The sequence below is a fragment of the Eschscholzia californica genome, unplaced genomic scaffold (genome assembly GCF_041429995.1).
Source record: "Eschscholzia californica isolate CP2 unplaced genomic scaffold, dmEscCali1.0.p SCAF_3, whole genome shotgun sequence".
NCBI classification, from domain to species: domain Eukaryota; kingdom Viridiplantae; phylum Streptophyta; class Magnoliopsida; order Ranunculales; family Papaveraceae; genus Eschscholzia; species Eschscholzia californica.
In genome coordinates, this window is record NW_028238420.1 from 48,808,567 (window position 1) to 48,835,636 (window position 27,070).

General features: G+C 39.5%; 3 protein-coding genes across 10 annotated transcripts; 1 reads left to right on the forward strand and 2 right to left on the reverse strand.

The window, feature by feature from the left end:
- Positions 1-9,520: 9,520 nt before the first annotated feature.
- On the forward strand, positions 9,521-13,625 carry LOC147551192 (vacuole membrane protein KMS1-like). The gene is made up of 9 exons (XM_086672009.1): positions 9,521-9,771; positions 9,892-10,046; positions 10,764-10,975; positions 11,581-11,659; positions 11,977-12,270; positions 12,351-12,505; positions 12,640-12,756; positions 12,903-13,079; positions 13,192-13,625. The coding sequence occupies exons 2-9, from the start codon at positions 9,968-9,970 to the stop codon at positions 13,381-13,383; spliced, it is 1,305 nt and encodes a 434-aa protein (XP_086528135.1). The 5' UTR covers positions 9,521-9,771; positions 9,892-9,967; the 3' UTR covers positions 13,384-13,625.
- A 209-nt stretch (positions 13,626-13,834) lies between these two features.
- LOC147551193 (peptidoglycan-binding LysM domain-containing protein) lies at positions 13,835-16,310 on the reverse strand. The gene is made up of 2 exons (XM_086672010.1): positions 15,606-16,310; positions 13,835-14,358 (listed from the first exon to the last, which is right to left on the reverse strand). Exons 1-2 carry the CDS (start codon positions 16,101-16,103, stop codon positions 13,981-13,983), a joined length of 876 nt encoding a protein of 291 aa, XP_086528136.1. The 5' UTR covers positions 16,104-16,310; the 3' UTR covers positions 13,835-13,980.
- A 3,642-nt stretch (positions 16,311-19,952) lies between these two features.
- LOC147551194 (protein TIME FOR COFFEE-like) lies at positions 19,953-26,687 on the reverse strand. Of its 8 annotated transcripts, none has more exons than XM_086672019.1 (13): positions 26,276-26,687; positions 25,788-26,168; positions 25,530-25,666; positions 25,165-25,444; positions 24,680-25,061; positions 24,505-24,565; positions 24,332-24,418; positions 23,999-24,245; positions 23,835-23,907; positions 23,650-23,728; positions 23,187-23,573; positions 20,632-23,113; positions 19,953-20,471 (listed from the first exon to the last, which is right to left on the reverse strand). In XM_086672019.1, exons 1-13 carry the CDS (start codon positions 26,364-26,366, stop codon positions 20,467-20,469), a joined length of 4,692 nt encoding a protein of 1,563 aa, XP_086528145.1. In that variant the 5' UTR covers positions 26,367-26,687; the 3' UTR covers positions 19,953-20,466. The 8 variants fall into 8 exon arrangements, with proteins under 8 accessions (XP_086528145.1, XP_086528142.1, XP_086528144.1 ...); XM_086672016.1 differs by having other exon boundaries at positions 19,953-20,500; XM_086672018.1 differs by having other exon boundaries at positions 23,999-24,248.
- Positions 26,688-27,070: the final 383 nt, after the last annotated feature.

Below are 27,070 nucleotides of genomic sequence, written 5' to 3' on the forward strand. Positions count from 1 at the left end.
AGGCTTCGGTACTTACCAAGCTTGAGCATACACCTATAGCCCAGGCTCCGGACACTCTCGTGAGCGATGTGGGATTATCACAATCCCCCACCCTCAGCGAAGAGCCGTCCTCGGCTCTGATACTACTTGTGAAACCCCAAGCCCAGCAGTTGCCGATATTGTCCTCTCTTTCGCTACCACCCTCGCACGGATGGTATGAGGTTTTGTTCTTGGCGAGAGCACCACGGACTCTCCCAAAAGGCCTCGGTACTTATCAAGCTTGAGCATAAACCCATAGCCCAGACTCCGAACACTCTCGTGAGCCATGTGGGACTATCACAAGTGGCGTGGCTGATGTGACACTAAAATGTCACATTTGGAGAGCCTAACTTAGACTAATTATTCCTTTTCGAGTGTTATCAATAATATTTTATGTGTTTTCCATGTTAGGTACCTATTTTGGAGATAGACATGAAAATCGGAATAAAGGGAACGAATTGTCACTATCATTTCATGTGCCGAAAATGAGAGGAAATGACTTCAAGTAAATCAAATTACAAATGGAGGCAATGATGAGTCCGACGGTGAAAACGGAAGTCAATTCCGAGTTCGGACGGAAAAGATATGAAAGAAAGAAGCCAAGGTCTTTATTTGAAGGCACTCTCCTTTGTTTCTAATTTGAAGTCAAGTCAAGCCCAAAGACAAGCCAAAAGCCCACAAAGAAAAAGAAGAAGAAAGAAAGATGTAGAGATTTTATGGGCACCCTTCTTTATGGTCCAAGTCAAAATAGCCTTATGGGTTTGACTAAGTCAAGGGACCCTAGGGTTTGAGTAGTAAACACAAGTTGGGAAACACTATTCATCATCTTCTAGCTTGGCCGGCCGAGCAGCAGCCCGAGCTGCAATACGAGCAGCAGCTCGGGACTGCTGCAACACGGGCTGGAACAGCAAGGGAACGCCGGGCAGCAGCTTCACCGAAGACAAGGGATGCAGTAACAGCAGCACGGGCTGCTCTCACGGCCGGAAACAGCAACAAAGGAGCAGCTCTTGGCACACACAGCAGCAACAGCACGGAGCAGCAGCTCCCAAGCTCGGGAACGTGCGGCTGCAGCTCGGAATGCGGCCAAGGACGCGTGCACTGGCTCGGGAAGCACTCCTTTGTCCCGGATCTGATTTTCTTGGCCGGAATCTAGGGATTTGGCCGGATTTTTCCACCTTCTTTGGCCGGGCTTTTCATGATCTTCCGGAAACCATTTTGATCCCAAACCTTAGGGCTTTTGCTCCCCATGTCTTGATCTATCTTCCCATGTAGTTTGATTTGATTTTGGGTGAAAAATCTCTAGAGAGATAAAGCTTGATGAAGCTTTAATGGTGGATGTTCTTGAGATGGAGAAGATGATGTTGAGTGCTATGGGGAAATCTGATTTTTACTCGGGGACATCCAAATTGCATTTTTAAATGGAAATCCAGAAAATCGCTACGGGGAGATCGACTACACTTAGAGACTCATCTTTCTCGACGAACCTAGCCTCGAGCCACATCGAAAAAGAGGGATTTCTCATCATCTTCTTTTCATTTATTACTTATTCACCATGTTAGCTAAATCAAGTGTGTCGATTATATGAGATGAAATGTGATGAATTCGTGATTATGTTTAATATGATTTGATGTTCTGATTATGAGTTGATGTTCATTTGATTCGATTATCGTTTTGATCGTATTTTCATGTGTCTTGTCAAGCACTTCGCATAGTTAATAGATGAAACGAAGTATTCGATATCGATAGTAGTCTAAGTTATAATTTCATGTGTCTTGTCATGCACTTCACATAGTTAGGCGACTAGACGACACTTTCGATGACTCGGGATTAACCGATTTAGACGTTTGTTTGACTAAGTATGATCTCCGGATATACATAGTACTTAGAGACATCTACTTTAGGAGTCGAATATCGATTGTACCTCGACACATCAAATCGGACTACACATAGTCGTAGGTTTATCATTATGGATTCCCGGACTTCGACACCTCTCTCACTTATTTGTTGCCCGAATCGAGTCTTATCGTTTCCCGACTCTTGTTCCTCCGACTCTTCTCTCGAATCTCTCTCGCCCGTTTACATATATTGTTTAGTTAGTTTTATTTGTTTTCTTTTGTTTCTTACTCAATCATAAACCTCCCACTTTTATCTTGTTCTTTCCTTTTTAGTCTAAGTTAGTGAGTGACTCGTAGACCGGTGGGCTAGACTCTCCCGATAACCGGACTACCAACCTATCCTTGGATCGATTTCGGTTTTACCGGTTACTACTTGATACCTCCGCTTGGGTGTGTAACCTTTCCGGGTGCACCAAGTTTTTGGCGCCGCTGCCGGGGATAGGTCTAGTAGTTTGGAGATCGTTTGTCGTTTTTGTTCATTAGTTTAGTGTTACTTATTTACTTAGACGTTTTCTTTGTTCATTTTTCCTAGCTTATTTTTATTCTTTTTGTTTTCTCGAAGGTACTCATCCAAGGAGCTTTAAAGTACGAAAGCAAACAAGATTGGGGATAAAAATAAAGAGACAAGAAAAGGGAAGAGGATCAAATTGTGGTAACAAACGCCACCTCTAGTATCGTTCCCTAACCTTTGCCTATTTGAGCGGCTTAAGTGCATTTGCATCTTGTCTATTATTGGTAGTAGTGGTTGAATTGAACACTTGTGATTGCTTGCATTTTGCTTTAATTGTGCTTCAATGGATGTTTATGGGAATGATAGTTGGAATGATGGGTATGAGGTTCATCGACCACTTAGAAGTCTTAGAGACTACCTTGAACCTAATATGGCTAGCATACCTTCATGCATCATATTTCCGAGTAATGAGTGTAATTTAGACATAGACCCTGAGATTATTCCATTACTTCCTATATTTTGAGGCCTAGAGAATGAAGATCCATATTTTCATTTGAGAGAGTTCGATGAGATTTGCTCGATACTCCCAATCAATGGAGAACTTGAGGGAATCGCTAAGCTCAAATTATTTCCGTTTTCATTTAAAGGAAAGTCGAAGATATGGTTTTATTCTCTAAGGCCTAGGACTATAAGAAGTTGGGATGAGATGACTAGGGTGTTTTTGAAAAAGTTTTTCCCAATCCATCGAACCAACACCTTAAGAAGAGAAATTATGAATTTTAAGCAACACAAAGAGGAGACCTTCTTTGGGTGTTGGGAGAGATTTAAAGACCTCCTTCTCGCATGTCCACATCATAACTATGAAATATGGAGGGTCATCGGGTTCTTTTACGATGGCTTGACCTCCAAAATGAACCACTTCGTGGAAGTGATGTGCAACGGAGAGTTTATGAGTAAAAGTCCTAATGAGGCTTGGGAGTATCTCGACCTCTTAGCGGAGAAAGTCCAAGATTGGGACACACCCGTTAAGAGTGACGGAGATATAGCCGAAGGAAACTGTTACTCAAAAGGAGGCATATGCTTTTTAAAGGAGATAGGGGAAGTAGAAGATAAAATTGCCTACATGGCTCGGAAAGAATTTATAGATATGCATGATTGTGATTTGGTGATTGATAGTGTCTGTAGCATTTGTGCAAGTCGAGAACACCTAGCGGGTGAATGCCCTAGTATTTCTCCTTGTCGAGATATCTCACTAGGATGCACAAATGTCGTGGACACTCATATGAAGCCCATAAGTTCAAGGAGTGATGCCTTTACAAATGATTGTGAGAATCTTCAAGAGCCCTTAGTTGGTTTCACTCATGCGTCTTATCATGAGAGGACTCTTGAAAATGTTTCGAAATCATTTTATGAGGCAGAAACTCAGATTAGCCAAAACACCTTGCACGCCCTTAAAGAGATGGAGGAAAAATTGAAAGACATCGAGAAAAGGGTTTCCCAACCCCAAACTCCAACAAATTCCAAGGGTATAGGTGAGGGTAATACACCTAGTGCTAGTGTTAAATGTGTTACGTTTAGTTCCACTCTCGAAATAGATGAAGTATCTAACTTGGAGACCCCTATGAAGGTATGTATACCCGAGGATCTTACAAGTTCCGAGAGAGGAGATGAACATAACGAGGCTTTTAAGTCGAAATCTGAGCCCAAACCAGTTGATAGACCTAAACCCTCATTCTCTCAACAATTATTCCCTACGTGTGATATATATATGCTTGCACCGGTAGTTCAAAGGGGCAATACTATTAATGCTCAGGACCATAACAACATGACTAGTTTGATTCCTGAGACCTTTGTAGATCATTTTGGTGAAATGCATGCCCCCTCTATTAGTATGCCAAACTTTGTTGTCTTTTCGTCATTCAAGTTTAGGGATTACCTCGTCCTTGTGGCCGCCTCACTAATATACCTATGTCATTACATTGTTGTGAGACGGTTCTTATCGGTTACATCTTTTCTTTGGGTTGATCCCCAAATCTTTCGTCTTTTGCTTTATGATTGTTGAACCGATTAAGATGGGCTTTGATGTTTGTGGGTATCATCTCTAAAAACCCTCCATGAGACAAAACTCGTGCTCTCGTGCATACGAGAGACTCAAAGGCTAGTTGCATAGCTTGATGCAATCGAGTGATCCCGCGTGAGTGGTCATTTTTATGTGGTCATGCTTATGCTTCATTCTTATGTTTTATATTGATGTGTTAGGAGTGTTTCTCACTTTGTATACTTTTGGGACGTGGTTCGTTCCAAGTTTGGGGATGGCGATGGGCTTATCATCAACTTGGAACTCGAATGCACAAGTCTTGGTAGTACAAATTTTTATCTCCGTCGGCTATGGTAATATCCTTCCACTCTTCTCTTTAACTTATTGTACCTCTTATCTTTTGGTGAGTATATGCTTAGAACATTGAGGACAATGTTAGTTTTAAGTTTGGGGATAGGGATACGACCTTTTGGTCGCATGACATCATGACCTTAGATTTCAAAAGACAAGAGGGTTCAACAAATTGACCAAATTTGAAAATTTTTGGGTAGATTTGGTATGACTCTAGTGATTTTCTTAAGTATGTTGATGCATGTGTGTCTTTCTCGATAAATCTTATGCATGCTCTTAGTCTTTTCATGAATGTTGAGTCCTTTGGTGTTGGTGTCTTATCATGTGAGTAGCATCTTAAGGAAGAAGGAACACTTCTAAGTGACCTAAAATAGTCATTAGTGGAGACTTAAACCCATGTGAGATATCTGAGCCTTTTTATTGCTTTTGAGTGTACTCTTCCGCGCTAACTCCGAGTAGAATGAAGAGCTACTCAACTTCGCAACTTTCAATGGAGCTTAGAAGATCTCATGAGCTCAACTTCCTTAGCCACTAGGAGTGACATTAGGATAGCGAATAAACCTTACTCTTGTAGTCCATGAAACCCGATAATGGTGTCAACTTTAGGAAAACGGATACTCTACCATCCATTCATCATACTACTCTCGAGAATGAAGGCATGAAAAGTAAAGAAGAAAGGATGTGAAAGCAAAATGTGAAAGCAAAGGTGATTTGTTGAGAATACTAGTTGTATTTTTGTTTTGGTGTTTGGGTATGTGTGTAAGAAAGTGAAAAGTGAAAAAAAGGAAAAAACGAAATAAAAGAAAAAGTGAAAAAGAAAGAAAAAAAGAAAGAAAAAGAGAAAAGAAAGGAGAAAAAGAAAAAAAGAAAAAGGTTTGGTTATATGTGTTATTTTGTGTTTGTGTAAGTGATATGAAAATAAAGTATTCAAGGCAAAAAAGTCAAGTTTAAAGGTTGTTTGAGTATTCTTTTATCATTGAAGGCGTCGACATTCTCGGGATTCCATCATCTTCCATTCCATCACTTGTATCCGTTGACCTTTAGGAGACATTATTAGAGGGTAGAGTGGGTGAGAAGAGTGAGTGAGCTTCCCCATTTCGTTAGTGGTTATTTCCATTCCTAAGAGATCATTTCGTTTTATAACTTGTTATCCTCATTTAATTTTGTATGTGTTGAGTTTACTTCATTCCATACTCACACATGAGAGTAAACCATCATGATTCGTTTTTGAGTGATTTCATGTTTAAGAGCGTATGACCGTGAGGCCAAAGTCGAGGCGAAATGTGCTATGATAGGAAACAAGGTTTTGTTACTTTAACCTAGGATGATACTCATGACGATTGGATACTTACATTTGAGTATAAAACTATTAGTGAGGAGATTCTTAGCATGCGTTTGTATTTATTGGTTTGATTCATATGTTTGACATACTTTAGTCTCTCACTTGTTGATCATCACCTTATTTGCATCGATAGTTGAACTCTTTTGTCCCTTGGAATCTAGAACTTTGTGGGTGTATTAACTGGAAACCCTCACGAGACAAAACTCGTCCTTTAGGGGTAACCTAAGGGTTTAAAGGCTTGTTGCATACGCTAAATGCAACCGGGATGCCTCCGAAAGTGAGTTAGGCTTTTATTTTGTTTTATTTGCTCGAGGACTAGCAAAGTTTAAGTTTGGGGATCTTGATGTGACACTAAAATGTCACATTTGGAGAGCCTAACTTAGACTAATTATTCCTTTTCGAGTGTTATCAATAATATTTTATGTGTTTTCCATGTTAGGTACTTATTTTGGAGATAGACATGAAAATCGGAATAAAGGGAACGAATTGTCACTATCATTTCATGTGCCGAAAATGAGAGGAAATGACTTCAAGCAAATCAAATTACAAATGGAGGCAATGATGAGTCCGACGGTGAAAACGGAAGTCAATTCCGAGTTCGGACGGAAAAGATATGAAAGAAAGAAGCCAAGGTCTTTATTTGAAGGCACTCTCCTTTGTTTCTAATTTGAAGTCAAGTCAAGCCCAAAGACAAGCCAAAAGCCCACAAAGAAAAAGAAGAAGAAAGAAAGATGTAGAGATTTTATGGGCACCCTTCTTTATGGTCCAAGTCAAAATAGCCTTATGGGTTTGACTAAGTCAAGGGACCCTAGGGTTTGAGTAGTAAACACAAGTTGGGAAACACTATTCATCATCTTCTAGCTTGGCCGGCCGAGCAGCAGCCCGAGCTGCAATACGAGCAGCAGCTCGGGACTGTTGCAACACGGGCTGGAACAGCAAGGGAACGCCGGGCAGCAGCTTCACCGAAGACAAGGGATGCAGTAACAGCAGCACGGGCTGCTCTCACGGCCGGAAACAGCAACAAAGGAGCAGCTCTTGGCACAAACAGCAGCAACAACACGGAGCAGCAGCTCCCAAGCTCGGGAACGTGCGGCTGCAGCTCGGAATGCGGCCAAGGACGCGTGCACTGGCTCGGGAAGCACTCCTTTGGCCCGGATCTGATTTTCTTGGCCGGAATCTAGGGATTTGGCCGGATTTTTCCACCTTCTTTGGCCGGGCTTTTCATGATCTTCCGGAAACCATTTTGATCCCAAACCTTAGGGCTTTTGCTCCCCATGTCTTGATCTATCTTCCCATGTAGTTTGATTTGATTTTGGATGAAAAATCTCTAGAGAGAGAAAGCTTGATGAAGCTTTAATGGTGGATGTTCTTGAGATGGAGAAGATGATGTTGAGTGCTATGGGGAAATCTGATTTTTACTCGGGGACATCCAAATTGCATTTTTAAATGGAAATCCAGAAAATCGCTACGGGGAGATCGACTACACTTAGAGACTCATCTTTCTCGACGAACCTAGCCTCGAGCCACATCGAAAAAGAGGGATTTCTCATCATCTTCTTTTCATTTATTACTTATTCACCATGTTAGCTAAATCAAGTGTGTCGATTATATGAGATGAAATGTGATGAATTCGTGATTATGTTTAATATGATTTGATGTTCTGATTATGAGTTGATGTTCTGATTATGAGTTGATGTTCATTTGATTCGATTATCGTTTTGATCGTATTTTCATGTGTCTTGTCAAGCACTTCGCATAGTTAATAGATGAAACGAAGTATTCGATATCGATAGTAGTCTAAGTTATAATTTCATGTGTCTTGTCATGCACTTCACATAGTTAGGCGACTAGACGACACTTTCGATGACTCGGGATTAACCGATTTAGACGTTTGTTTGACTAAGTATGATCTCCGGATATACATAGTACTTAGAGACATCTACTTTAGGAGTCGAATATTGATTGTACCTCGACACATCAAATCGGACTACACATAGTCGTAGGTTTATCATTATGGATTCCCGGACTTCGACACCTCTCTCACTTATTTGTTGCCCGAATCGAGTCTTATCGTTTCCCGACTCTTGTTCCTCCGACTCTTCTCTCGAATCTCTCTCGCCCGTTTACATATATTGTTTAGTTAGTTTTATTTGTTTTCTTTTGTTTCTTACTCAATCATAAACCTCCCACTTTTATCTTGTTCTTTCCTTTTTAGTCTAAGTTAGTGAGTGACTCGTAGACCGGTGGGCTAGACTCTCCCGATAACCGGACTACCAACCTATCCTTGGATCGATTTTCGGTTTTACCGGTTACTACTTGATACCTCCGCTTGGGTGTGTAACCTTTCCGGGTGCACCAAGTTTTTGGCGCCGCTGCCGGGGATAGGTCTAGTAGTTTGGATATCGTTTGTCGTTTTTGTTAAGAAGGGGTGAGTTGTAGAGAGAGATGAGGTGGAGAGAGAGAGGGGTGAGGTGGAAATAACTTTTTTTAAATGTTTTAAATTTAGAATTAAGAAGGGTAGTAATGACATTTACTTGAAAATAGGGGGTCATATTTGAATTAACTCATAAGAATAATGGTAGCTTTGTACTTTTAAGTACAAAAAAGGGGTACCCCTAATATCTAATTAAAAAAGGGTATCCCTAATTGGACATCAGGGATGAGGGGGTATAGCTAAATACCCATAAAACTTCTCATGTAGTAGCAATTAGGGGTGTCAACGGGTCGGTTCCGGTTCGGGTATTCAACTATCCAGAACCGGAACCTATAAATTGTAGCGGTTTCGGTTCTTGACGGTTCCGGTACCGGTACTTTAATCAAAGGATCCAGAACCGGAACCTTTAAAATTCTCGGGTACCCATCGGGTATCGGGTACCCATTGGGTATTGATAAGAGTATTCAAATATTTCTCAAAGTAGAAGAATTTGCATGAATCTACTAAAAAAAAAAACCATAGACGACATAAATCCTTAAATAAGCAAATATCCCGGGTACAATAGTTGATGAGTATAAGAGATTAGAGATTAGCGAAATCAAGAAAGAAGAAATGAACCTTTATGTTATATTAACTCACTCATCTTTGTGTTTTATAAAATTAGCTTTCAACCAAGGAAAAGAGGATTTGAGAAATTTCACAACTTGGTGAATTGGTAACTTGGTGAGAAAAATCATGACGTACAAGAATACTATATAATCTAGGGTAGTTTTTTGTATTATTTCGGGTACCCATTACCCGTCGGGTACCCGGCGGATATACCCGATAAGGACCCACTTCCTAATCGGGTCCTATCGGGTATACCCATTTAGGACCCGATTTCCTTAATGGATCTAAAACCTATACCCAGAACCTACCCGTTAAGACTCGGGGTCGGTTCGGTTCTCGGGTAAACGAGTACCCATTGCCACCCCTAGTAGCAATGTAGCATACACTAGCACGCGACTAAAATGCGCCCTTGCCGTAAAACAGATCGTGAAGCGTTAACATCAATATTTTATGTGTTCACCTCTTCTGACAAATTTCCCGCACTTATTGGGGGGGTGTACCGTACGATCTAACCTCGATTTAACACCGATTATATTCTTGAGGATAATCTACGTTCTCCGCTTCGTACGATTTGTTCATCCCGCACAAAATGCGGGAAAGGTGTAGTGTACTCATAAGAAAACCCTAAATCGGGTAAGAAGTCTTGATTTGTATTCGAATTCAAATACGTGAACTAATTGATCTGGATCTAAAATTCTATGATAATATTTTGAATTCACTCTAGTTTAATTTTGTGGGTTTCGTGTTTGACAGATCAATTTGGAATAATAAGGAAGTACAAGTATCATTTATCTAGGGTTTCGTTTTGAGGTCGGAGCATGTGAGCAACATGGGTTCTGGAAAACGTGTATCTTCTTCTTCTTCAAATCGAATGTCGTCTGAACATGCGTTTGATTCATCGATATCAGGTGAGTTTGTTTGGTGTTTTTCCGATTTGGGTTTTCAATTTGAGTGAGATAATGATAGTATTTGTATTTGAGAACTCTATCAATGCTTAAAAGTTAGGGCTTTTATTGTTTGTTTAGTTGGTATTTGTATTTGAGAACTCACTAGGAAAAAATTTTGATTTTGAGTGAAGATGATAAATCTGTGATAAGAACTTTTGCTTAAATTTGTCTATTGAGGATGTGAGATTTGTTATTAGCTCATTGTTGAGGTGAATGTTCCTCCTCATTGATCGATCAACACAAGTCGTAAAAATTCTCCTATTTCGCGATAAATTCCTTGAAGCTTTTGTTAATACAGCGAACACAAGATTGTCGTTTTAGTTAAGATTGAGAGATTCAATTGAAATGGGGGGAAACATGATAGGTGGAGCAAAGATGAGTAGGTCGGTAAATGCAATGATTTTTCAATTGATATGGCTCTTGAAAGACGGTAGCCACATTGTGCGTAATTTGACATAATGTAGTAGTAAGAGATGTGTATCATTCTTTTATTAAGCTATGGTTTACTCTTTTAGAGTCATTTGTTTCTCTCAATGGATAACTTAACTTTATGATATTACTACTAGCAAAACCCAAGACTTGACCATTCAGCCATGCTCCACCAAAGTGAAGTTTCATTGATGCCTTCTTTTTTTTTTCTTCTTATTTAGCCATTAACAGATGTTCTTATTATTACAGGACTAAGGCAGAAGCATCAATTTGAACTAGAGAATTTAACCTTGACTACACAGCCATTGAAGACATTGAAGTTTTTCATTTTGGCTACCATTCAGTACATTAAGAAATCAATATTATATCTTCTTAGAAAAGGAGGATGGCTTATGCTTTTGTTTGCCTTGTCTGTGAGTCTTGGAATTCTTCTCATTACCATTGATGGGCCTCATGAAAAGGTACTTTTTGTGCGCATATTATCTTGTGATTTACTATATCCTCTCGAAGACACGTGTACCTTATTATATAGACAAGAAATTGTAGTGTGTTTTGTTTTGGTGAGGAACCATTAATCAATTGAGTTGTGCTATTGCTGGTAATGGTAGATTTGTAGTGGTTTTTCGTGGGATGGGCATATAAGTAGTTTAAGTTTTTCATCTATGATAAATTTTGTTGTAGTTTTTCTTTTTCTCTTGCGAGCTTATATTGATAGTGTCTGCCTTTTGGCACGTATCGTGATATTGATGTCTGAATCTTAATGAAATAAACTTGAAAACCAAATCTATGACTAAAGTTACGGATGTATTCTAAAGATAGAAACAAATTTAGAAAGATGTAGAGCAGAAATCATGTGACTAGATGAGATAAGAACCATAAGAGTGAAAAAAAACATATATGTGATTGTAAGTTGCTTGTCCTTCTTAAAATAATAACCGGGAAATGCATATTCCTTTTTTTCTTTTTGGAAACTGTTGCTGTGATATGCATTGTCATGTTTTTCCTTGAATATTGATCTTACTAGAGAATTGAAGGTATTGACTGTGATGTGCTTTATCACGTGCAGCATGTTCAGGAATTTGCTCACTACTTCCGGTTTGGACTTTGGTGGGTGGCGCTTGGTGTAGCATCATCTATTGGTTTGGGTAAGTTAATATATGGTCATGATCTATCAAGTAGGTCTAACCACAATGTGGACTTTGTTTCTGTTAGCGTGCCAGAGATTTTTACGCAATTATATCAAAATTTACTTCATTCACCTATTATTTCATGGAGCTATCTTTTCAAACCTTCTATAAGTTAACCATCTCAAGATATTCTAAGAAAGCAGACGAGTGTGTATCTAGAAGCTTTGTTGCCATTTTGAATAGATATTTCATATTTGATGCAGGACAAAATAAAATCATCTTGGTTCATCTTGTCTGCCTAACTAGTTTTTGTTTTCTTCTATCCTTTCCTGCAGGATCTGGTTTACACACTTTTGTGCTATATTTGGGCCCACATATTGCGCTGTTTACGATAAAAGCAATGCAATGTGGCCGAGTTGATATAAAAACAGCTCCGTATGATACAATACAATTAAAAAGCGGCCCATCTTGGCTTGACAAGGATTGCTCTGAATTTGGCCCTGCACTGTTTCCACATGGTTCAAGTGTTCCACTCAGCAGTATACTGCCACAGGTTCAGTTAGAAGCTATTTTATGGGGCATTGGAACTGCACTTGGAGAGCTTCCTCCTTATTTTATCTCAAGAGCAGGTATAAATCAAAATAGCTACTACTGTCTATTTTGATGGGTGAAAATATTTGGGATGATATTAACCCGTGTATCGGTGCAGCACGTATTTCGGGTACTAGGGTGGACGAAGTAGAAGAACTAGAGGCTTCAACAGATGATGAAGGGTTCATAGCCAAGCGCCTAAATCAAATTAAGCGCTGGTTCTTTACGCACGCAGAACACCTGAATTTCTTTTCTATTCTTTTGCTTGCTTCGGTTAGTTTCAATACTTTCTCTGTCCCTTCGTCTATTTTGGTTTAATTTACCAATATAAAGTAGGATTGCCTTGGCTCCGGACTTCTGGTACTGTGACTATGGTGTTGATTGCTAGAGATTAACTTGTTTTTCAGGTGCCAAACCCTCTGTTTGACCTTGCTGGTATTATGTGTGGGCAATTTGGGATTCCATTCTGGAAGTTTTTTCTTGCTACCTTGATGGGCAAAGCAATTATTAAGACTCATATACAGGTTCATTGAAATATCTACTCTTTATTGTCTAGCACATTTGATTTGTGCATCGTGGGCACAATATTGTCAGTTGAATCTACTCGGAATCTTTCCTTTGATTTGTCTTTGTAACTTAATAAAAACTCACTTGGTTTTCTATGTTTCAGACAGCTTTTGTCATCTCAGTTTGCAACAATCAACTACTTGAATGGATAGAGAACGAGTTGATCTGGGTACTCGGATTTGTCCCAGGCTTTTCTTCTATACTACCGGACCTCATCGCCAAACTGCACAAGATCAAGGAAAAGTACCTTGCAACAGCTCCAGTACCGTCAAATGACAAGGTACGTGTCCTTGTTTGGCTTGTGATAACTGGCCAAGCACGCAAAGATATAACAATGGATTCATTGTCCCAGTATTTGAATCTTGTGTCTTTTTTCGTGTATTATTCTGCAGGTGAAGAAGTGGGATCTGTCATTTGCTTCAATCTGGAACACGGTCGTGTGGCTCATGCTTTTGAACTTCTTTGTCAAGATTGTAACAGCTGCTGCTCAGAGGTATCTAAAGAAGCAGCATGACAAAGAAATCTTGGAATTAACTAGCAAGTCTAAAAAAACAAACTCCAAAGTTGGGCCATCTCGCCGATAGGCTTCTTCAATCTCGTTTGTCATTCTTTTAAAAGCCTGTCTCATTTGTCATTCATTTTACTTAAGAAATTTCCTCCCAGTTGGAATTGAAATTGGATGGGATCCCATTTAGAGATGGGAACCCATTTAGAAATTATAATCATTGAATCTCCCTTAATCAAATTTCTCTTTGTATCTGAAGTAATGTATGAAACCTTAACATGAAAAGGAAGATAGATCGATGCTGTCTGAAGAGACATACTTGTGAGCGTCTTACCAGCTCCCATTGTCGACTATTTATAATTGAACTCCTTTTATATACTTTGGAATCTACAATTTAACCTGATCCTCATTTGTGTTACCTTGCTTGACCATAAAAGATAGGTTGGTTCTCGTCAAGGTTAAAAAGAGAGAGCGAGAGGGAGGTAAGATCCACTTATCATGCATACCTTGTCCCTAAGAAACAATCTAAATGGCACAAAGTACTATCCTTTATTACAATTGATATGACCAAACTGTATTTGGAGAGATGTATGAATATTTACACATTATGTAAAACAACACGAATTACACAAGCTAGTCATTGCTCGCTTTGTCCGGTGTTCCGGTAGGCTACAAACTAGAGGACTCTTGTTTGGTGCTCCCAAGTAAGATCCTCAGAGAATTCTGAAAATGCAGCCCGGGGATCTCCATTTGAGACAGACCAGTAGTACTCCGCAGTTCCATCATCTACTTGCATGCTTCTCTTCATGGAGTCGATTATCTTCTTCTTGCTTCTCGTGCTGCTACCTCCCCTATTCGATAAATAGTTGGGGTTTCCATCTGGTCTACCGTCCAAATACAGCACAGCAACTTCCCTTTTCGCATAAGCATCTAGCTCGATGTAACAGGTAGCATTGAGTAGAAGCTCTGGTTTGCTTACAGGGATTAGCAACCTCTCTCTTGAGTATATTCCGTGGTCGCTCATCATATTGTTTAAGCGTTTAATGTCGGTCACCTGCATATACAAACAGTTATTGGAATATAGAAACAAATAATAGTGCGGCTTGGGGAGGATTCGGCATATAAGCATTGAGCAGCAATAAAGGAAGAACTTGAACAGAACCAGTCCAAGCAAGAATAAGTACTCCCATATTCTGCGCCACTAGATTAGTCTTAAGAACATCATCGTATTAAAAGCTCAAATTTCATTTCCTTTTAAATATGTCAAATAAAGCAGAGGACCTAGACACATACAGACAACCCTGTAGCCTGTAAGGTATACTAGATAAATAATTCGCAATCTCTCCTACTTCCCAAGTCTAAAACCATCTAAAGGGCAGTCTAAAGTCATCTAGAGGGTAACCTGAAACCGTCAAAAATCATCTTGTAGACTATGTTTAGTTGCGTGAGGACATAAGAGATAAACCCTTTCAAGCTTGACATAAAGAGCAAGAACACATTCTCTGTGTATATCTGGCTCAAAAGGAACACAACTAAGTTAGCATGAAAAGCATAATAAAAATCTTATGCCCGAGATACTCACTAACGACACATTACTTCGGTACTCCTCACTTAAAATCTCACCATAACAACCCTTTATGTCAATGCATTATACTATTATGGTACTAGCCTACTCAACTTTACGCATAGACAGATGGACATCCTGATCAGCTGATCATGACACCCATAAATAATCCTCTTTGAATTCACCGAAATTCGGATCTCGAGACTTCCATCCACACACAACTATCTTCTAAAGCTTCATAAACCATCTAATACAGACGTCGGAGCAAGGAATAACACCGCCTCCGTCCATTTCAATCCAGTAACAAAAACCATCAATATGATGTCAGAACTCCAGAATACTAAACAAAAATTTGGTATCTCTCATGTTAGGCATGATGAAAAATTGCTAAAAGTGACTATTGTGAAAACTGAATTGGTAGTGATTAGTTTTTATATTACATCTGAATCTTTTCCGTAGTATACTACGAATTCATTCGAGGGACATAGTTTCCCATGTTCAATCAGAACCTATAATAAAAGAAACATCACAGTAGAATCAACCACAACCATTATACCTCAACAAATCAATCAAATTTTTAGAAAAAGTTTCCAACTTTTGGTCTAATTGGAAATGGTGTATTCAAATTATCCAAATTCAAGCCAAAAAACACAAAAGGGTAGATCAAAATTTCATCTCAAATCTCATTATCATTCGTGGTAAACAAAATGGGTAAGTGGGGAAGTCAGAAATTATACCTGAACGGAGTATTTGACAGCAAGACTGGCGACAGAATCACCACGAACAATCCGATGAGAGATAGCGAATTTCCCAAGGCTATTATCACGCCAGAAGCTTCCAGAACCAGGATTCCCAATTACATGCTTCAATTTCCATGGGGCTTTGAAGGATGTGGTCTGAATCTCTCTATCAGAAGCAACTGAGTTCCAGATTCGGCACACACACGCAGATCGAGCGAGATCAGATGCAGGTAAAAGCTCAAATATGCTTCGGAGAATGTCCTTGCAGATTAGGGCATAGAAATTTGAGTTCATGGGAGAAATGACGATATCAGAGTTGTAGGTGCCCTCTCCGGCGGCCATTGTTTCGAATAATTCTCCGGTGAAATTGAGGGTGGTGGTGGTTGTTCTGATAGAAGATGAAGAACGGGTATCTAGGGTTTGGGGTGAGGGTAGATTCTGGGGGATGAGTTGCTTACTAAGTATGTCATCTTCTTCGTCGCAGCAACATCCCATTTTTCCCCCCAAATTTAGAGAGAGAGAGAAAAATGTGCAGTGGGCGTAGAATAGCGTGGGAGAAATGTATCCACTCGTTTAGTAATGGGTAAAATATATCCACACGAAATATAAACCCCAACAAATCCAAAAATCCTTAAAAAATCCACCCCAAAACATTTTTTTTAAATCAGTCCAAAATCAGGGACTAACTTGTAGGTTTGGGGTGGTTAAAATTAGGTTCGAACGTGATAATGAGATATCTCAGGAGGTAAAAGGTAAACTACATGACATGCTCATAAAGTTATGTCAGTCAGGCACACGCAGGTTTATGTCAGAGATATATGAGTTTATATCAAGGACACGAATGACGTCAGGTTCAAAATAAGATCACATAAAGGACATTTGAAAGTGTATCGCGCGTCCGTTTTATGCATTATTAACGTGCTTGTATGCAGTGTGCATCTACTTTTATGTAATGCGCATTCGCTCTTCTGCACAACTGAAGTGTTCTGACAATCATAATGCACAACTTGAAATACATTATGCATCGCCTTAGTGCATTGTGCATTTGCTTATATGCATTGTGCATCTTTTTTTATGCATTGTACATCCTCTGTTATGTACAATCGAAGTGTTCTGACAAGCGAAATGAATAGCTGGTATGTATACAATGTAAATGTACAATGTTAATTCACAACATCCAATATTATGCGAGTACAATGAGGAATAAGTTACATGCAAAAGGCTTTTATATACCAAGATGGAGAAAAAATTCAAATGCAAAAGTATATCAACCTAGGATTTTTTTGTAATTTCAAACCTGACTTTCAGAAAATTTTCCTTTTTCCCCGACTTAGAGCATCTCCAACGGGACACTTAACAAACACTCTAAAAATCCTAAGTGTCAAGGTTCAAAAGAGATTCTCTTTCCTAGATGTCAATATAGAGACACTCTAATTTTTGTTGGTCTCCAATGGAGATCTCTAACTCCATAAGTAATACACATGTCCCTCTTTAATTCAATAGATAAAAAGTAGTTGAAAAGTAAGAGTTTCTATTGGTTGGAATATTAAAGTAACACTTAGAGCATCTCCAATGGGACACTCAATCTCTAACACTTAGAGTGCCACATATGATTTTTTGGAGTTTTTGTTAAAAAATCATCTCCAATGGAACACTTTGTTACACACTCTATTATGAGTTGGACACATTTATTATAGAGTGTCTAGAGAGAAACTCTAAAATGAGAGTGTCTACTTGAGACTCTCTAAGTGTTACTTTATTATTTCAACCAATAGAAAACTTTGCTTTTCAACTACTTTTTATCTATTGAATTGAAGAGGGACATGTGTATTAAGTAAGAGATTTTAAAGATCTCCATTGGAGACCAAACAAATCTAGAGTGTCTCTATATTGACACTAGGAAAGAGAATCTTTATTTGACACTTGACAACTAGATTTTTAGAGTGTTTATTAGAGTGTCCCATTGGAGATGCTCTTAGAGCATCTCCAATGGGACACTCAATCTCTAACACTTAGAGTGCCACATAGACTTTTTGATTTTTTTGTTAAAAAATCATCTCCAATGGAACACTTTATTAGACACTCTAATATGAGGTGGACACATTTATTATAGAGTGTCTAGAGAGAGAAACTCTAAAATGAGAGTGTCTACTTGAGACACTCTAAGTGTTACTTTTAAATTTCAACCAATAAAAAATCTTGCTTTTCAACTACTTTTTATCTATTGAATTAAATAAGGACATGTGTATTAAGTATAGATACTTTAGAGATCTCCATTGGAGACCAACAAAAATTAGAGTGTCTCTATATTGACATTTTGGAAAGAGAATCTCTATTGGCCCTTGACAACTAGGACTTTTAGAGTGTTTGGTAGAGTGTCCCATTGGAGATGCTCTTAGAGAGTCTCAAGTAGACACTCTCATTTTAGAGTTTCTCTCTCTAGACACTCTATAATAAATGTGTCCACCTCACATTAGAGTGTCTAACAAAGTGTTCCATTGGAGATGCTCTTAGGAACTCTTTATCCTCAACTCTCTTTTTGCAAACTTTTGCGGGAATCACCCAAAACTCCTTACAAATGGTTCGAGTGGTGGTCTGGTCATTGTTAAGTTGTGTGTAATAGCTTTGTAAATTAACGCTTAGTTGCAGATTTATCTCTATTAAAGTGTAAGTCATTAACTCAAAAAATATGACAAAAACTTGTTTTGGAGCGATTCCATCGAATACACCTATTTGTCTGTCTTCCAAGAATTTCATTTGTCAAACTCGATAATTATTACACTTCCATGAAATATTCTTCGGCCACCACTTAAGTATTTAATGTTTGTGGCAAGCTAGATTTATAAACAAAATACACTTGACTATTAGAAAGTAAACAAACTGAAAACAATTGTATATATACATATGAAAAAGAACATATAGAACTAGAATCCGTGACACCTAGAAAAATTTGGTATCATCACAATAATTGTAAATACTTAATATTTGTGACTTAAAATGTGCCACCCTTTTTTACCCCATTGTGTGCTCTAGATGTAAAGTAGTGACAATAGTCTTAGGCAATATAAAACAATCAAACATACAAGACTTTATGATTGATGACATAAGCGAGTTTAGAAGTCTAAGCATCGAATAACCTAACTAATAAAATAATCCAAGTGTAAAACTGGAAGATTTATCTCTATCTGAAAACATCTCTTTCTATTAATTGTCCTTTCGTTCTCTATACTAATTGTCTTAGTTGTTGTCCTAAAATAGTAAAAGAAAGCAACCACCTAAAAGGACTGAAAGATTCAATACTAATGACTAATGAGACAATTATCTTTACTTAACTTTATTGTTTGGTAAAAGAAGAAGTTTTATATTAGTATTAATTTGCTTTTTTTGTTGTTCTTGACAAAAGTCAAGATATTGATTTTCATATTCCTTTCATCATTAATGGGGTTGAAGTGATTTCTAGTAGTGGGGTCAATTGATTTGGTAAAAGAAGAAAAAGTTGTATTACTTGTGTCATATCACAAAGAGTTCCAATATCTTCACCTTTAGGAAACTTGGTACAATCACATACAGTATTGTATATATACTATTTCTTAGGAGGTGGGATTCTGATTCAAACTGTAACAGAGACTTTCTCTCTCTCTCTCTCTCTCTAAAATTCAGTGACATAAGATGCATTTATCATTTATTTATGGGGGACCAAACTCGCATGTGATAAAGATACACACACAAGGGCAAGAAGCATCCAACCTTTTGAATGCAACTTTTATAGCATCTAATGTCCTTTTGTGGGGGGTGTATATGTCAGATACCCATTTCACTAACACAAGTGCAACAAGTTAGTGGTCCCTTATTTAATAATTTTTATATATATATATATATATATATATATATATATATATCTGTCATTCTCATATCAAAAATGAGATATTTTGAAGAATACCATATATAAATATCCACCTATACATATTATATATATAGAGAGAGAGAGAGAGAGAGAATATATGAAAGGGGGATGATGGGGTCTTACGAAGACAAAGGCTTTAAAAGAGCAAACAAGTTTGTATGGGGGGACTACTGGAGGAGGGTCCCTCCACCTATGATTCTATGAAGCGAAAGACAGTTGATAACAAAGATAAGTTGCACCTTGGTGCCCTAAATAAAGATTTAAAAGATGAATGAAGCATAAATTATTTCTATGTTGAATGAGTAGATGACTTATCAACGACTACAATTGTTCTGATATTTCTAAGTTGAAAGAAAGAAAGAGGAAAGACATCGCATAATCCACTTTCTCGGTTAACTTCATTTTGGCCCCACAGATTATCATAATAACAGCATAGGTAGTGAGATGTGAAAATTCTGTTTCCTTTCTCATAATAACTGAACTTGCTAAAGACATTTGCACAATCATACGTTCTGATCATAAAAAGCTTACTTAAATTGTTTAAGCCGTTTCTAGTTTTATATATGAAGAAGGAAAACTCTAAATAACAATTGGGGAGGGGGATGGGCTCAGCTCAAACCCATTTCTCTCTCGAGTTCTATACCACCAAGCTCGAGCATTCACCTCGACTTCCCCAAACTTTCCTGAATATTCTCCCGTACGCGGTTCAAACCACCGCAACAAAAATTTGTAGGCAGTTCCTATTTTGTCTTCTAAGATGAGCCTCAGAATGGGCAGAAGAACGCTTAATGGTGAGGCAAGTTATTACCTCTTCTTCATGAAGCAAGAAGCACATTCTTGCTTGACTTCTGAACAAGACTGTTGTTAAGTTGCAGCAATTAGGTTCCTCGCCCATTGCCTCTCTTTCGCCTCCTTCGGTGTTTTATGTTGCCACTGCTCTTTCTTTATCTCCTATCAGGCTGCCAGGAGGCATGCAAATTATCATTTCCTGGGCAAGAAATGTAATTTCCTTTTCATGAATATAAAAGCCCCATAAGTTATCAATCATGTTTTTTTCTTTTATTTGGGGATTTAGTTAGTACAGAACATATTATGTAAAATGCAAAACTTCTTACTTACCAGCAGGTTGTTTTTGTTCAGCAGCAGGCTTGACTTGCAATGCCCCATGGACATAAGGGAAGGTACTTGGCATAAATGAGTGGGAGTTGCCACCAGAAGAATGGGAAATGGCACCTGCGTACTGTGCTGCCTGATGGTTAGTATTAACAATGGCTGGACCTCCTGCACCTGAGTTTGCCTTCGAAGTATCTAAATTACTACCACCCGGTAATGTTAAAGGAGAACACATTGCCAGCATTCCGGAAGAAGGTGAAGAACCCTGTTGTTGTTCTGGTTTCCCTCTTTGTTGATAACTTGAGTTTGCAGTGGTAGACTGAGGACTTTGGGACATATATGCATTAGAGAAGTAAAGTTGTGCTTGCTGCAACTGCTGTTTCTGAAGAACCTGCTGTTGTTTCTGGTGTTGTTGCTGTTGTTGTTGTTGTTGTTGATGTTGTTGTTGTTGATGTTGTTGTTGTTGTTGTTGTTGTTGATGATGCTGTTGTTGTTGCTGCTGCTGATGCTTTGTCCCTGGGGTGACTGAAGAGTTGCCGAGTATTGACGGAACATTTCTTCCACCCACTGGAGAAGATTTCCTGCTAGATCCTGATTGAGTACTTTTACTCTGTTGGGACGACAACGAAGGGACTGCGACCATTTTACTCACTACTGGAGCTGTCCTAGGGCTGCCACCAGTACTTTTGGAGAGAGAATTAGAAGGAGACCCCACAATAACAGGTGAAGATGGGGACTGATGATTGTTGGTTGTATGCTGTTGCTGCCCTTGTGATGGTGTTGTTGATTTTGTATTTGTTCCACCGAAGGATATCTGGGTATGTCCTTGTTGAACCCTGGTCTGTTGTTGAGGGAGGTTCGTAAGGGAAGAGGAGGTGGTAGGGAGTAGAGAAGGGGACGAGGAAGATGATGTTCGTGAGTTCTTCCACAGTGGGGAGTGAATGGAGCTGCTACTACCTTGGATAAGGTTTTGTGCATTAGGGAACTTGGTAGATGGGGATGGGGATGGAGATGGGGATGCTGAGACTCGTTCAGAGTAGACAGAAGCTGTGGAAGGAGCTGATTGCTTTCCCCGAGCCAATTCTAGCATTTGATGCTGCTTGTGCATTTGTTGCATTTGCTGCATTTGCATCTGCTGCTGCATCTGCTGCCTTTGATATTTTGGTAGCTGGATCAACTGTGGATGCTGTGAATGTGACATATTATTTGACGTATCGGTAGTTGATATTGTGGGAGTAGAAGCATTCCCTTGAGAGCCACGGTTGCTATTTGTAGGGGATGAAATGAGGTTTAAGGTTCTGGAGGAACCATCCATAATATTGTTGACCTGTGGATCTGAAGACTCATGTCTGGAGAAGAGAAGGGGTTGAGTACAACTTATTCTTCCTTTTCCTGAAATGGCCTTCCTCTCATCATCTGCATTCATTGTGTCACTGCCACTCTTGCCTTCTTCAGAAATGTGATGATTCTTTTGTTGAACCGCTTGAGCAGCGGCAGCAGCAGCAATCTGTTGATAGCTATGCCTAGCTGCTTCAGGTAGGTTCTGAAAAATCTGGGGCATGGAAGAAAAGTCGAGTCCTGAAGTAGGAACAGCACCGCTGAAAGATGGAAAGGTCATAGTGAACGATTGAGGCGGCATGCTTTCCATTCCGCCTTTTGAGTTTTGTTGTTGTGATTGCTGTTGCTGCTGCTGTTGTTGCAACTTCTCAGCAGGATTGGTAGTAACAGAACCAGGTAATGAAGTGGAAGACATGAAAGAGAAGTTCTGAAGGTGCATTGGCAAGGGAAAATTCTGTGCGTAGATAGCCTTCTGAGAATGAGTAACTCGGCTATCACCGGTAGATGGAGCATCTTCAGGGGTGATTTGAGATTCAAGCTGCCGAGATTGGTGGGGAAGCTGAACATTATGAGATTGTTGCTGCGGTTGTTGTGGCGGCTGCTGCGGCCAATTCTTGACAACAGGAAAACCTTGCGAGTTTGCAGCCCCGCCACCACTGCCTCCACCTTGTTGCCTCTGTTGCTGTTGCTTCTGTGATGAAGATGACCCACTAGATGTGCTCGTTTTTTGTTGACCCTGTTGGACTGTCAGTGGCTGAGGTTGTTGTTGTTGCTGCTGCTGAAGCTGTGAAGGGTGGAGCATCTGTGGATAAAAGGCACCATTGAAAAATGGCATTGACTGAGCATGAACTCCTCCTCTGTAAGGAGGTGGGGCTCCAACATGTGACGGAATGGGTATAGGATATCCACCCTTCTGTAACATTGCCAAGTAGTGTTGTGCCTCATTTGGGGGCAAACTGGAATAGTTAAAACTCATAGTGGCCATCCCCGCTGGTGCAGAAGAGTTTTTCACTGAAACACCTGGAACGGAAGTAGCTGCACTTGACGAAGCTCCACCTCCAGTGATGGTGGCAGCAGATTTCACAGATCCAGATCTCTGAGCAACAGCTGGTTGTTGCTGACCCAGAGGGAAGACATAGGGAGGGCCGTGCTGAAATGCAAAACCATAATTAACACCATCCTAACAAAACAAATACGACAAGTCAAAATACCAGATGACATACCATCAAATTACCAGCTGGTGCTGGTTGTGGGGCTTGTTGAAACACAAGCTGTTGCTTCTGGGAAGAATCATTTAAGTTGGGTGCTGTAGAAATTTTATCCTTCCCAGAGTGACCTGATAACGATGATGCAATCTGTCCTTTGTCTTGCACCAAGCTCAAATTCCTCCCCTGGAAGCCTCCTGGCAATGCATTGCCAACAATTGCCGCTTCTGTTGCCGGGATATTGAGATTATAAGGTTTGGCCCCAAAAAGAGATGCAGAACCAGCTCCAGCAGACCAATAAGGATTTGCCCTCATGAATTGCTGGTGGTAACAGATGTTCCTCGCAATATACCAATGTGTTGCGCACCTCTTTGGGCGGGGTTGAGCTAGAAAAAAATGTGGTGGCTGAAAAATTCTGATGTCAGAAGCTCCAAAATAAAATTCTGTAGCTTCATTTCGAAGAAAATGAAACTAAAAATACCTGTATGGCACTTGAAGATCCAGCACTCAAATCCAGGGAAACAACACCTTGAAGAGGTGGAACTTGACCAATTGGGTATCTGCAGAAAAAGATGGAATGAGCCCTCAACTACTGAAGAAGATCAATTGCACAAAACAGAACTGATCACGATCAAATCAGAGAGAGAGAATTGATTCGATTCGCACCCCACAGGACGAGGCCCGCTGGACCAGCCAGATACAGTCGTCGGCAACGGCAAAGGCATAGACATTGGTTGAGCTGAAGGGAAAAACACAAGGATAGATAATCAACAACTGAACGAGGAAAACAAATTCAGCATTATAGAAGAATAAACTCGAAATTAAATTACTTGTAGCTTTAAATTGATGCTGCAGCTTCAGAATATCTTCATATTGTTTGCTGGGACTAACACAACTGCCATTGTTATCCATTTCTTGCTTCCCCAAGTCAAGATGCAAATCAGGGACCCTCTCCTTGTTAACATTTTGTTTCTGGGACAAACATTCATCTACTAAAACCTCTCTCTTCTCTTCCAAGCCAGCCTCCTTGGCACTTCGCTGACATAAATCCGACTTTTCCTTTACTGCAGTTTCCATCTTCTGCAACAACATGCATTAAGTTAACTAACTGAGAGATAAATTAAATAGGTAGCTAAGAATATTAAATATGTCAAGACACTTACCATATCCACATCAGAAACTATTGGTTGAGAATCTGACTGGAAATTGATGGAGCCGTCTCTATCAGGGGAAGATTTCATAGGAAGAGCCTGTTTAAAGATAATCTTCTTTAGCAAATCAAACACTAAAATGGGAAGAAATATCTAATTGGGAAGTTAAAGGTAAAAATACACACCATTAGATCGAACTTGAACTTTTCTTCCTTTCGGACCTCAACCTTCAGATCTTTTTCCGTCCTGAGATAAAGAAAAAAGGAGGGCCCGGGGGGAGAGAAAAACTCTCAGATATGTCAACCTTCAATTCTCAATAGAGCAAGAAATTACTAGGACTAAAATGTTTTCTGTGCTTACCTTGTAGAAGCTCTCAGATCTTCAGAAACAAGGTCCAATTTCGTGGAAGGGGTGGATTCATTTTTGGGCGACGATTCTTTCTCCCTGACCTCAAGCTCAGATTCTTCTCCGGCCAGGATCTTTGAATCCGGTAAGATATTTTTATCAGATTTGGCCGAACAGGGCTCCAATTGGAATGTTGGAGTCAGAAAATTTCCCTTATGAACAGAACTATCGCCATTTTCAGTGGTGGGTTCGAAGGTTTTCTTCAATTTGGGTGAAAAGACTTCAGATTTTTCCGCCTGTTCACTATCAATAGAAGTTCCTGACGGAATAGAAGCGTTCCTTACTGCAGAACTTTCATCTTCAACTTTCACAGGTCTGGGTCTTTTCCTCTTCGGTGCTGCCGACAAGAAAAGATCAATCATCAATAAATGACCATTCAGAGAAGAAAATTAAGATCAACCCAGAGTTGGGTTATTGATTCGAGTCATCGAGATACTAACCCACAGCAGGTCCTGTGGTGGATGAGCTGAGATTAGAAGGAAAAACAGGGGGTTGAGATGGTGGAATTGAGATCGGAGAAGAAACTCTTGACTTGGAATCATTACTCGATCCATTCGCATCAAACTTCTGTAAAGCGTTAGCAATAATTTCTTGCTTGGATGGACACTGAGGTTGTCTCTTCAAACCAAATAGAACCTCAGCTATCTCGATCTCAATCTCCTCTTGAGCTGATGACGGCTTCGAGATCTTCGGCGGCCGATGCTTTGACCCAATAGGTTTCTATAGCAAAGAAAAACAGAAAACCGGTCAAGGAATGAATCGGCAGGCATGGAAGAAAAGAGAAAATTAGGAAATAGAGCAAAACCATTTTTTTCCGAACAGAAGCATTTGAAGATGATGGTGACAGCGGCGGTGGTGGTGGTGGTGGTGGGGATGGTGGTAAGCTCTGTCTCGCCGGCGAAGTCGATGTTTGCCGGTGAATCGTGTCTCCACCTCCGGTACCTGAAGGCCAATACTCATGTGACCTTTTGATAGACACTGAAGCAACAAAACACATTAAATTTCAAACAATCCGCCATTAAATCCGACCAAAATGAAAGCAATTTTTTTTTCCTTTTTTTACCTGACCGAGCTTTCCTCGGTATCGGAACTCCGATCATTTCATCCTTAAACGCCGACTGAGATCTTACTATTTTCCCAGGGAGAAATCCCTTCAGATGGTGATGCTGATTAGAGATGTTAGACGATGAAGTTGTATGATTATTTGACATCATCCGAACAGCTGAACCATCATCATCGTCTCCATCTTCGTCGTCATCATCATCTAAACTTTCATCTGAACTTTCTTCTCCTCCTCCTCCTCCTTCCTCTCGATTACTTCCATGCATCAATCTATTATCTCTCCTTCTCTTACTCCTAACAATAAACCGATCCTTTTCCTTCTTACTACCTCCTCGATCTCTCAACCTCGCCGTTTCCTGTAACTCCACCGTTTCTTCTTCTTCTGTTACAAATAAAACCACAAAAATGAACAAAAATAAGCAAAATCAGAACCAGAAAAAGAAGAAAACCATACAAATTTCAAATCTAATAGATCTGATAAGTTCGAACCAGGTGAATCTCTTAAACTGTTAGTTCTTTGCCTTCTTCTTGTTAATCCGTTCGTAGCTGCCATTCTTCTATGTTCTCTATTTCTTTCCATCTTCTTTGATTTTTTTTCATCAAAATGAAATCAATCACCTATTAAAACTGTCTGAAAATCATCCATCAACAGATCTGATGCCTATCTGATGATGATGATGATTCTCTCGCCTTTAAATTCACCGGATTCTTAATGAATTCGCCGGAGAACAAAAGATTTCAGCTCTTTTCCGGCTAATCGGAACTGAAATACTTTCAAGTAAGAGAAGAAAAATCACTAGGGCTTTTTTGCTTATCTTCTTTCTCTGGTCATTCTTCTCCTCTCTCTATCTCTCTATATCTTTCTCTCTCTATTCTTCCTTCTTTCTTCTCTCTCTCTCTCTTTCTTATTTGCTTTTCGGTTTGGTTTCTTTATCACTCTCCTCGTGAAACAAACCCATTCTGGAATCCTACCTAAACGGCTAAGATCTCTCATTTTGAACTCGTGTTTTTAATCTCATCCATTTATTAGATACAACATCAACGGTCGTTTTTTATTATCTGCCAACGTGTCAGTTATCTTGACCGTCAATTGTCTTTTCTAACACAGCTGCCAACGTGTCAAATTTCTCATCTTTCTTTTTTTTAATCCACCGTAAACCTCGCTGTTTACTTCAATGTGTATAAATCAGAAGCGCTCGTTTAGGAATACTGACACGTAATGCTTCAAATAGATTCACTATTCCGTACAACTAGCTTACCGGCTATTATAAGTCATTCCCCCGA